The 12,126-nt window shown below is 37.0% G+C and overlaps 1 protein-coding gene across 2 annotated transcripts in view; it reads left to right on the top strand.

Annotated features, from left to right (window-relative positions):
* The window catches only part of LOC108717837 (metabotropic glutamate receptor 1), a 185,370-nt gene extending 173,963 nt beyond the window's left edge, over positions 1-11,407 (top strand). Inside the window, exons 8-9 of one of the 2 annotated variants that reach the window (XM_018265223.2) lie at positions 514-1,441; positions 9,549-11,407. In XM_018265223.2, coding sequence (XP_018120712.2) covers positions 514-1,441; positions 9,549-10,362 — 1,742 coding nt within the window. In that variant the 3' untranslated portion in view covers positions 10,363-11,407. The remainder of the gene's footprint in view (positions 1-513; positions 1,442-9,548) is intronic. The other variant, XM_041564435.1, reaches the window with a different exon arrangement.
* The last annotated feature ends 719 nt before the right edge of the window (positions 11,408-12,126 follow it).

Raw genomic sequence — 12,126 nt, 5'->3', positions numbered from 1 at the left:
ATTATCTCTAATACACAATCATTAAAATATAAATACAGTAGCCACTGTATTAGAGCTTCAGTGTCTGAGCAGGCTAATGCCACCACTTTCTAAATAATGAAATGCCACCTAACTGTCACAGACAAAGCAATTCTATAACCCCGGGGGAACCAGTCAGACTGGTACAAAAAAATTGTTGCAAATTTACTCTTGTACCTGTATTTTAACAAGCATAAAAAGCAGTGCCCTATAGTGTGAAATGTGTCAGGAGGGAGTAGCTGGCATGAGGTATGACAGACAGGGGGAAGACACTGCCTTATGGTATGATACAAGTGAATATGTTGAAGTTTAATTTGGCACTATGTTGTATTTAATGCTGTGGTGATTTTGCACTAATACACATTTAAAGTGAGTTATTGTGCACTCTGTTTGGAATTGATAATTATGCACAATTAACACAGAAATTAGTATTTTAAAACTTTCTCAGCATTCTGAACAACTGTATAACTTGCTTTTCTTTTTATTCCTGTATAGGTTGTGAACCTATTCCTGTCAAGTATCTACAATGGAGTGATATTGAATCTATTATTGCAGTGGCATTCTCCTGTCTTGGCATCCTCATAACAATGTTTGTCACTTTGATCTTCATACTTTACAAAGACACACCTGTGGTGAAATCGTCAAGCCGAGAGCTCTGCTACATTATCCTTGCTGGCATATTTCTTGGTTACATATGTCCTTTCACATTAATAGCTAAACCCAACACCACTTCTTGCTATCTACAGCGTCTTTTGGTCGGCCTTTCTTCAGCCATGTGCTACTCTGCTCTTGTGACAAAAACCAATCGAATTGCTCGCATTCTAGCAGGAAGTAAGAAGAAGATTTGCACTCGCAAGCCTCGCTTTATGAGTGCTTGTGCCCAAGTGGTTATTGCCTCCATGTTGATAAGCCTGCAACTTGCACTGTTGATTTCTTTAATTATCATGGAACCCCCTATGCCTATTCTCTCCTATCCAAGCATCAAGGATGTTTACTTGATTTGTAACACAAGCAATTTAGGATTGGTTGCTCCCTTAGGCTACAATGGACTACTTATCATGAGCTGCACCTATTATGCTTTCAAGACACGTAATGTTCCAGCAAATTTTAATGAAGCTAAATACATTGCTTTTACCATGTACACTACATGCATCATCTGGCTTGCTTTTGTACCAATCTATTTTGGGAGCAATTATAAGATCATCACCACATCTTTTGCAGTCAGTCTTAGTGTGACAGTTGCCTTGGGATGTATGTTCACTCCTAAGATGTATATTATCATAGCCAAACCTGAAAGGAACGTTCGCAGTGCTTTCACTACCTCTGATGTTGTGCGCATGCATGTTGGGGATGGAAAACCCTGCAGATCAAATACTTTCCTAAGTATCTTCAGAAGGAAGAAACCTAGTTCTGGAAACACCAAGTGAGTACTTGTGATTGATTTATTGCTGTCTTCTACACTGCAGAATGATGTCAGCTGTTTTGAACAAAATATCAATGTACCCTTTTATGTCTCATAGGGCTCCTTTATATTAATTAGTATAAAAAAACTACAGATTTTTTTTTAATTTTTCTTCACAAAAGTTCAAAAGCTTCCCAAAAACACATACTGAAAGCTCTCTGCTTTAGTATGACAACCCATGCAATTTGCATAGTTAAAGACCTTTGGTTTTGGCATTCATAACTATGCGTAAGCCTGTTGAAACCCACATTTTGTGGATCATAGGGCTAAAAATATAACAAGATTGTTTAATAATTCAGCTTTATGGGTGTAGCAGTTATTGCTAAAGTCATTCAGCTACAGATTGGTACATTTATTGATGGTTTATGTGTAATCATATAGTCATTCAATTTTACATGGACCATTTGCTATTCAATTGAGCAAATGTATAGCTTTTAGCTTTGGCAAAAATTTTTTCCAAATTGTGAGATTTCATTTTACGCACAGGACACTCTTCAAACTATACACTGTCTTCTGTCTTTCTCTGGCTGGGTAAAAGGAATTCCCCCAGACTTGCCTTGTACAGTACATTTAACAGGTTGGCCACTTAGTAATCATCCTGGTCTTTAATGTTATTTATTCGGGGATCACTATTCAGGGAGCTCTGCATATGGGCTGCCATGAAAAAGAGCTCCACCCAATGGGTGGTAAAGAAATTATACTGCCCCTTCCCTTAGCTGCTGGTCCATGTGCCAATAGCATGATAAAGCTTCAGGGGCACATTCTTCTGGTAGAGAGCAAAGAAGGCTGTTCTGGCAAAGTAGTGGTAGATTTGCCTTTTAGGGGCAGCTCAAACCACCAGCTGGCAGAAAGGGGCTGCTTCAACCAGCTGAACTTTCTTGCTAGTGGTCAAGGAACTGGGAGTAGTAAATCTGACAGGACATGGCCTATTGAAGAGTATAGCCTAGCGAAGAGAAGGAGGCTGCAGAAAAGGCTGAGTTGTACACGACTAGATACAGTATGAGCCTTTAAAACCTCTGCCCTTGTTCTGAGGGATGGGTTGCTGGAACCACTTCCATGAGGAATGGGAGAAGAAGAAGGACAGAAGGCATAACTTTCCTGCCACATTGTGCTGTTGCGACTTCAATCTTTAATGGCACTTCCTAAGAGCACTTAAGGCTTTTTAGACCCTGACTGCCCCCTCTGACTGGCAAGGTTGCACTCTGTAACCAAGTAGTCATTTAGCTGGCACAGTAAACATGCCCACCATCTTGCCCGCCTTGGTGTGCTCAAGACCCAAACACTGGGCCTGTTGGTCCCCAGAGTGCTGATACCATAGTGTAGTACCCCTCTGTCTATCCTCCATATCAGTGGTAGTGGATGTCCTGTCTCTGCAGGTCTGGCTCATCACATCACACAATACCCCTTCTGAACTGTAGCTGTTGTCATCCTCCTGCTGTGGCACCCAAGGTTTGTCCTAGTCATTATCAGCTTCATCCTCCCCTAGATCAGATCTTACACCACAAATGCCATGTTGTCCTGTTGCATAGACTGTACAGACAGAATAGTCCCAATACCTCTTCTCAAAAGGATCCTGTGTGTCAAGACCCAGGTCCACCACATTTTACTCGTCTTTCTATTCAGATTCCAGTCTCTTATTCAAATCAATCCATGGTTGTTGTGTAATTTGGACCCTAGCAACCAGATTGCTGAAATTTGTAAACTGCAGTGCTGCTGAATAAAAATCTAAATAATGAAAATGAAAGCCTATTGCAAATTGTCTCCGAATATCGTCCTCTACATCATACTAAAAGTTAACTCAAATGAGAACAAACCCTTTAAAGGAACAGTTCAGTGTAAAAATAAAAACCGGGTAAATAGATAGGCTGTGTAAAATAAAAAATGTTTCTAATATAGTTAGTAAATGTAATGTATAAAGGCTGGAGTGACTGGATGTTTAATATAACATAACAGAACAGAATACAACTTCCTGTTTTTCAGCTCTCTAACTCTGAGTTAGTCAGCGACTTGAAGGGAGGTCAAATGGGACATATTTGTTCAGTGAGTTTGCAATTGATCCTCAGCATGCAGCTCAGAGTTATGACCCATGTGCCCCCCCTCATGTCACTGATTGGTTACTGCCTGGTAACCAATCAGTGGAAACCAAGAAAGTTAAAAAAGCAGGAAGTAGTGTTCTGGCTATTATATGAGACATCCAGTCACTCCAGCCTTTATACATTACATTTTTGCTTAACTAACTATATAAGAAACATGTTTTATTTTGCATAGCCTATCTATTTACCCAGTTTTTATTTTTATACTAAACAATTCCTTTAAGGTCTAGCAAACAGGTTTTTAAAAAATCATCATGAAAAAAACAGCAGTCAACCAATGAAAAAAAAATTGTGAATGAGATTTTCTTACTTTGGATTGCCTGAATCCAAACTACTAATTGTAATAACTTTGTCCTTTAGAGATAAGAATGCACCGTCTACAAATTTCCTTGAAAATAACATATTGGGAAACTTTTCCTTTTTTTTTGCATTCTTAATAGCTGAGTTTTAAAAAAAAACCTGGGCATTTCACTCTCTAATAAAACATGTTACTTTCATTACACGTAATGCAAAAATGTATATAGTTTTCCTATATAAATATTTTAAAAGTTGATGTTGCTGACAAATATCAATACAAACTAATTGTATAATGCTTTGCACAGATTCTATAAGTCAGGCAGTGGGATTGTGAGTTTTCATACAGTAGCAATCCAAGATCAACAGATAGGGGCTGATTTATATGATTTCCGATTTGACTTTTTTTGCCATAATTTGAGTATTTTTGTGGGAAAAATATTTGATTTACTGAAATGCAAATTTTTGAGATTTATTAAGTGTAAAAACCAAGATTATATAAAAATTCAGCATCTAGAAGCTGGCGTGTTCATGTACAATCCAGTGGAAGTTTGCAAGCAAAATTCAGCTATTCCTTCAATGCAAGTTTTCAAGATTAATTTGAAATGTGTCACTCGTTAAAAATGATGGGTAAAATATGAAGAAATTGAAGGGTTTTTTATGTTTTATGCAATCTAGTTTTTGAATCTAATTTGTAATAACAACACATTCAAGCTTTTGAGTTTTTTCCAATTAAAAAAACTAAAAGTAAAAGATTTGATTTTTGATATATTCAGATACTGGGTTTTAGTGATTTTAGAGGTTTTTTAACCATGACTGAAAGTCACAAACTCTAAAACCACAAATATCACTGGATTTATTAAAAGTTCTAACTAAAAAAGAAAACCTCGAAAAATTTCAGTTTTTCGTATAATTTCTAGCGGAGAAAAAATCTGAAAAGCTCTAAAAGTCTGAACTGATTTAAAGCAGTTCAATATGATCAATGTAGCTCCCATTGACCTCTATAGCACCTCAACAACTTTTACTTGGTGAAGTTTTGCCTTAGAGGTTTTCATGGTTTTTACACAAATGTTTTGAGAGTTTTAGAAATATAGGAAAAACACACATTTTTTGAGATTCATGAAAAAAAAATGAAATTGGATTGTTAGTATATGGGCCCCATAATGTCCATAAGAAAATCAAATAAAAAATCTTAATATGGACCAAACTTGTCAAAGTGTGAAATTAGAGCTCACCACTTTCTTTGTATAAAGTAGGAACTCCACAGACGATTTTTGCGCGATCCGACCATCTGTGCAAAAATGCAGACGCCAAGTTGGATGCGACGGAAATAAGGAAAGTAATAGCATTGTCGGATGGTGTCGTAGCGTTGATCCGACACGAATGTTGGATGCAAATGCAGCGTCGGATGCAGATGCTATTACTTACCTTATTTCCGTTGCATTCAACTTGACGTCTGAGTTTTTGTGCAGCGCGCGGATCGCGCCAAAATCGCCCATGGAGTTCCTCCCTTATTAAGTGAAATGAGTCAAAAACATCTTCAAGAGAAAAAAAAATACAGCAAGACCAGTTAATCTGACTTATTACTCTAGATATACCATGGATGAATAAGAACTTTCATGGTTACTCACTTTCTATTCATTCCTATTTTTAGAATCGTGTTTATCAGTGAGACATCACTATTTTAATGAATACAATTTTAAAAATCCCCTAGAAATGAATAGAAGGAATTAATTTTTATGGCAAACTCTAATCTCATATTTTGATAAATCTGCCCCTACAGCCAGATTCAATTCAGTGAGAAAAAGTTTTGTTACAGTTTCTCGTGAAACGTCACAAACAAAATTAAATTTGAGAACAAACTTTTCATCAAATTCAGCATTTTGCAATTGGGGTGCCAAAAGTTAGGCACCCCCAAGTGACTATTTTTACTTAGCTGACACCCCAGGCCGGTGCTCCGATCAGCAGAAAACCGTGCCGGCCTGGGGTTTTTCTAGTGAGCACCACGGCCAGATCCTGTTTCTGCTTAATTGATTTCCCAGGGCAGACCCATGCGCAGCAGAGTGAAATAGCCGCCTTTTTCGTTAAAGTCCGGCTTTCCCCTCTACTGCACATGAGCAACTGTGAGAAAATTTTAAAAAAGAAATATAATATATACACTTACACTTGTGCATGAATTACAGGAGATTTGTTTATACAAAATAAAGACTTTCTAATAGTTTTGATGAGTTTCTCCTTGCTGAAATGTACATCTAGTATAAGCCCTAGTATAAGCCTGATGCTTTAAAAATGCAAAATGATTATAAAAATTGGGATCTTTCCATGTGATCTTTATTAAAACATTGCACACTTTTCAGTGTTTCTTTTCCAATTTCCAAATAATAGGAGGAGCTTATGCACCAGATAACTTGCTTCTATTATTCTCAGCAAACACCCACTTAATGCCTTTGCCTCTCTAAGGATATTGAATGGTGTAGTACAACATCAGCTTGGGGCTGCAGGATGAACCCTGGAACTAGCTGTAGTTTAGGGTTTAAAAATAACTGCATATAGGCAGTTTGAAATTGATACCCAAGGGTTTGAAATTGACACCCCAAGCACATCTATAGTGAGAGGCACCACAAGCATATAATAAACAGGGAATGGCTGAGGGTACTTACACTCCAGGCACATTATTCACAATAAGAGACAGTGTTAAATGAAAAGGGGTGGTAGGTTTTACACTTGGCACTCCATATTTTTCAGGATGTACCCCTATTCTGCTCTCCCATGTATTTTTACCCTTTTGCTCTCTTGCTACTGTATCTACTGTATTCCTCTTTTAATTTTCAATTTGCACTTTAGTAGTAACCTTGCATTTTGGTGCAACGAAAAACTGAGGTCCTAGTCAGAGGAGAGCTTGTTTCTGTTACATTGCTTTAAGCTTCAGAACCAGCATCCCAAAAGGAACAAATACTGCTTTCCAATGCCACTAAGTCAGTTATAGACCAGCTTTTAGTGTGGATGCTCCTGACTGGCAATTGCTGGAAGGGAGCCAAAGATTGTGACCAAAAATGGGGCAGCTCTGCATATACTTATTATATATTAACAAGAGTGTGAGATTTCAAGACACAGTCTATAACTGCCTGAACAGATGTCTTTTTTATAGTAATGAAAAATGATGGTGATAGAGTCGGAAACATTTTCTGAATAGTACTTCAGATGAATTGCCTCTTTTTATTCAGAAAAGCACCCAATCAGCTGGAAAAACTAAATTGCTGTTTGGACCATGGGTTGAAATTGAAAAGTATTCTTCAAAAGGTTTTCAATGCTTTTTTTTTTTATTCTGCTGCAACATTAGTATGCGTGCATTTGAGTTTTTATTTATTTCTTTACAGATAATAATAACAGAATAGAATGCAGCATAACAAGGAAAGCATTTTCAAAAATACAAGAATAAGGCCAGTTGCAAATACAGTAGTATCACAATATCTATGTCATGTCAATAACATGTTGTTTAGCTAACTGCATATATATTTCCAGTAATAAATCAAAAGAGATAGAGAGACAGAGAACACTTTTCTTTTAATAGCAGTCTCTCTTAAGGGTTGATGTAAATTCTGTTGATACCATTTTTAGTACCCAAGGACATGAATGTCATGTCAGATAAACTGTTTGTCACAGCTTTCAAAGATTAATATGTATTCCCTGCTAAAAGCAGGAAAGGAAGTACAGAAGTAACCAACCAGCCCTAACCTTGTGTTAAATTTCCATCAAAGTACTGCAGAATGCCAAGTCCAAAATACTGTAAGCAACATAAATCTTCTCTGATCCATCAGCACCTCTTCTTGCTATTGGGTATGATCAGAAGAACAGATGTGGGGGACTTAAATAGCCTTTGGTATAATATCACCAAACTTGAACTTAAAATAGCTTATTTAGCTTTAAACACTTCTATCAAGTTCAGAGAAACATGGAATTTCACAGGAGGCAAACACCAGCTGACTCTCCTTCATACAATGAAGCTGGTTTGAAGAATCTGTTAATCATGAGAAGGTCTTATATCAAACTGTGCATCTCCATACCTCTATGCCACTTAATTTTATAACAAGCTAATGTATTCCAGAGGTGCTTGCAAAGTATCAGTAACAAACTCCTTTGTAGTGTAAACCTCATTAGTGTTGAGAGAAACTCAAATCTGATTTCTACTTTTTATATAAAGCATTGCATGGATTTTTTTTTTTAATAAACTGAACATGTTAGTTCAATCAATAGGGCAAGACTGTAATTGTAATTGCTTAATATTGTCTAGGGTGTCTTAAAGGAGAATTCAAATCTAAATGATAAAAACCCTACCCCCCTACTCTACATAGACCCCCCTCCCTCCTTCCCCCAGCCTTAAGTGTTGCCCCGGACAAATGCCCCTAACGTTTTACTTACCCCTCAGTGCAGATTCCGGCATCGGAGTTCACGGGCAGCATCTTCTCTTCTGCAATGTCTGTAATGAGACCGGCATGGCGGCACATGCGCAGTTTTACAACAACTGCGTGTGTGCCGAAACTCACGCAAATTAATGCATTTGTCTTTAGATCTATCAGGAGTGCAACTGAAACTGCAAGCACTGAAAACCTCATAGTTCATCTTTTATGAAACATTTCTACAAAAAATTATGCTTTTACTTTACTTTTTTTTCACCGCAGGTTGCACTGTAGCTCTTGTGGTTTCCACATCTACTTTCTCGTTATTATCAGCATTAAAAGAACATTAGATAAAATAGAGGAGGGACTTATCTCTCTATCTCATATAACCCCAAAGTTACTTATCTGCACAAAGTGCATATTAAAAAACTCTTTACCTAATAAATACTGAAAGAAGTAGTTAATGCATCTTGAGCTTGAAAAAATTATGCTAAGGTAAAAGAGCTAGATAAATAATTTGTAAGAATAATACCACTTGGATGTGTTAACTTGCAGATACCAATTACAAATCATACATGGCAGAAAAGTTCATTAATACTGTACAAAATCACACCTACAGTTTGTACCACAATATATCATTAGTGGATAAGGAGGCATACATTTATGCAGTTAGGTCCATAAATATTTACTATTGAGTTCTTCCCATTTTTATGCAATCTTTTTGTTCAACCCACTGAATTAAAGCTGAAAGTCTGCAGCTCAACTGCATCTGAGTTGTTTCATTTAAAATTCATTGTGGTAATGTACAGAACCAAAATTAAAAAAAAAAAGTTGTCTCTGTCCAAACCTAACTGTATATACCTTTTAGCCAGTCAGTAAATACAAGTTTACGGAGGGCAGATTTATCAACATATTGTTTTTGCATTTTAAAGTCTTTTAATAAATTAGAACAAATGTAAGTTTTGTTAGTTTTTTTTTAGTTTACAAAAACCCAAGATTCACAAACTGGATTTTTGCTAAATAAGTTGATATAGATGCAGGATCCAGGAAATATTTATTCCCTCTGAGGGAAAATGGCTTTGACTTCCTCTGAATCACCTAGAAATAATACAGGTTTTACTTAAACAAAAACTTGAATTTGAAATATGTGTTTTTTTTCAACATCATCTACTATGTACTATATATACTATCCATTCCATATTTTGGACCTTTTCTTTTCACTTTTTAATGTAGATTATGTGCATGCTATTTATTCAAATGCATCCATCTTTATTTTATTCATAGTTCTAATGGAAAGTCTGTGTCATGGTCTGAACCAGGTGGAAGACAAGTACAGAAGGGGCAACACATGTGGCACAGACTATCAGTGCATGTGAAAGGCAAGGAGACAGGATCAAATCAGACAGCTGTGATCAAGCCCCTAACCAAAGGATACCAGGCCCAGAACAAGAGTCTCACATTTTCAGATACTAGTACAAACACACTGTACAATGTGGAAGAGGAGGATGAAAATGAGACAGGGAGATTCAATGCAATGATGAGCAGTCCTACAAGTATGCGATTAAATGCAACTCCTCCTCCGTCTCAAGAATTTGATGAGGGGTCAATGTACTTATCAGAGCAAGTCTCCAAAAGTCTGCCTTTACAAAAATCTATCATGGACCAGCTTCATGGTGTGATAGATAGATTCTCAACTGGCATTCCAGACCTCAATTCTGTTGTGCCCATGCCAGGTACAGAAAATGGAGTTGGGTCAACATTTTCATCAAGGCATCCACAGCAGCAAGTGCTTCCATTTCAAACAGCAACTTTTGATGAAGGTATGGATTCACCTGCAGTGGAGTGTGAAAAGCTAAACCTAATTCACAATTACATATATGATAGCACAGATATGCCTGATGAGGAACTTGCTTCAAATAAATTGATTTTGGAGGATTCACCTGCTTTAACACCACCCTCACCTTTTCGGGATTCAGTAGCTTCGGGGAGCTCTCTGCAGAGCTCACCTGTCTCGGAATCTGTCCTTTGCACACCACCTAGTGTTACATATGCTTCAGTTATTTTGAGGGACTACAAGCAAGTCTCATCGACTTTGTAAATAAACATATTCTTCTGAAACTACACTATGAAGCACCACAGGGCTTACCTCCAGGCAATACTAAGATCAAAAATCATCAGTAATATACATAATTTGAAAAGCAAATAACAACTGCCATGCACTAAGGTGATATTCTGTATATGAGGGCTTCACATTTGTTTTCACATCAGTTTTTACATGCTGTGTAACACATTGAAGTTACATGCAGTATTTTAACACGTGCACTGTAACATCTGCAATATCTGAATATTACTCTGTTGTAAATAATCACACAACTTCATGGAAAACAATGGTCTCTAGATCCCCTGCCCATTGAATGCTAACAAGATCTGAGGACCACATGTAATGTAAATAGTATATTTGGGGCTATATATTTGGTTAGAAAGTCAGTCAGTATTAGGGTTAACTTAAAAAAAAGATTTTACCACATTTTTAAACATTTTTATCTATTTATTTTTTAAATAATTGTTCTGTGTTTTACAAAAGGTGTTGTGTTGTTTGTTGCCAGTAGCTGAAATGTAATTAAATGCAGCATATGTCATATTGGTAATAGAAGAGGAGTCGATGGCGGAGCTCTCCCTACTCCTTCCTCTCACCCTCGTCCGCCGCAGCTATCGCGGGATCTCGGTAACTTACAGCCGAGTAATTGGATTCATTTAGAAAAAATACCCGCTGGCAGCGCAGGCGGACATATCCAAGGGAGGTGGTAGGATTAATATCAATATGTGGCTTTATTTAAACATACACAGTGGTAGATAGAGAGTGGGTGTGCGAAGAACTAACGCGTTTCGTGCCCCACAAGCTGGGCACTTCCTCTATATGTCATATCCCTGAAGAATTTTCAATGTGGCTGGACTAAATTTCACAACTTGTCCTAACATTTGATTATAGTTTCGAGCCTCACTCAGTGGGACCTAGGAATCACTGTAGTTTATTCCAGTGATTAAATCATGTTTAATCCAACATTTCAGTTATTTAAATGCAACCTATCTCAAGGGCATTTGTTTGTCCACTGGAATGTCCCTGAAGAATGTCACATATAAGTGACCAAAACCTCAGATAACTCATATTGTATCTATGCTGCAATTTTTTCACAATATACACACTCAAACACATATATATATAAATTCCAAGATGTGTACTCCCATAACACAATAGTTCTGCCTGGGTGTAAATTGAGGAAATTAGATATCAAAATATGAAAAGTAAAAAACATGTAATCTGCTTTAAAAGTGATTCTGATTTCCGTGCTTGATTTTAAAAACTCCATTTTGACTTAAAATGTATGAACTTCACCATGTCAATATGCCTTCTAATTCTCAAGTGGTTGATGTGGGCAGGTTAGTACAATACTAAGTCCAGTGTTTACATCTGATGTAGCATTTAACATTTCTCTTTACTGGCTATAGCATAGGGAACCATATTAGAATATCCACACACTGTCTGTATGTGATTTAACTGAAGTCCTTATCATTCAGTATATCTAGTTAAATATGAAAGCATATAAAAAAAATAAAAGGCGCATAAACAGGTGAGTGTAATTACAGTTTTGTTGTACCTTTAACTGCTGTATGTGGCTGTATGTTGAGTTGTATACACAAGTCACAGCAGCAGCGTTTCCCACACACATAAAAGAATATTTGCTTTTCTCCCCTGCTTAGTGAGGCCAAGTTGCATGTGCAAAGAACTCCTTGCTTATACCCACTAGACATATTTACTTTGCTTAGAAGAAATTTACATATGCACTGTAACCATTAATGTGGG

The sequence above is a fragment of the Xenopus laevis genome, chromosome 5S (genome assembly GCF_017654675.1).
Source record: "Xenopus laevis strain J_2021 chromosome 5S, Xenopus_laevis_v10.1, whole genome shotgun sequence".
Lineage (NCBI taxonomy): Eukaryota > Metazoa > Chordata > Amphibia > Anura > Pipidae > Xenopus > Xenopus laevis.
This window is presented reverse-complemented; position numbering and strand designations above follow the sequence as displayed.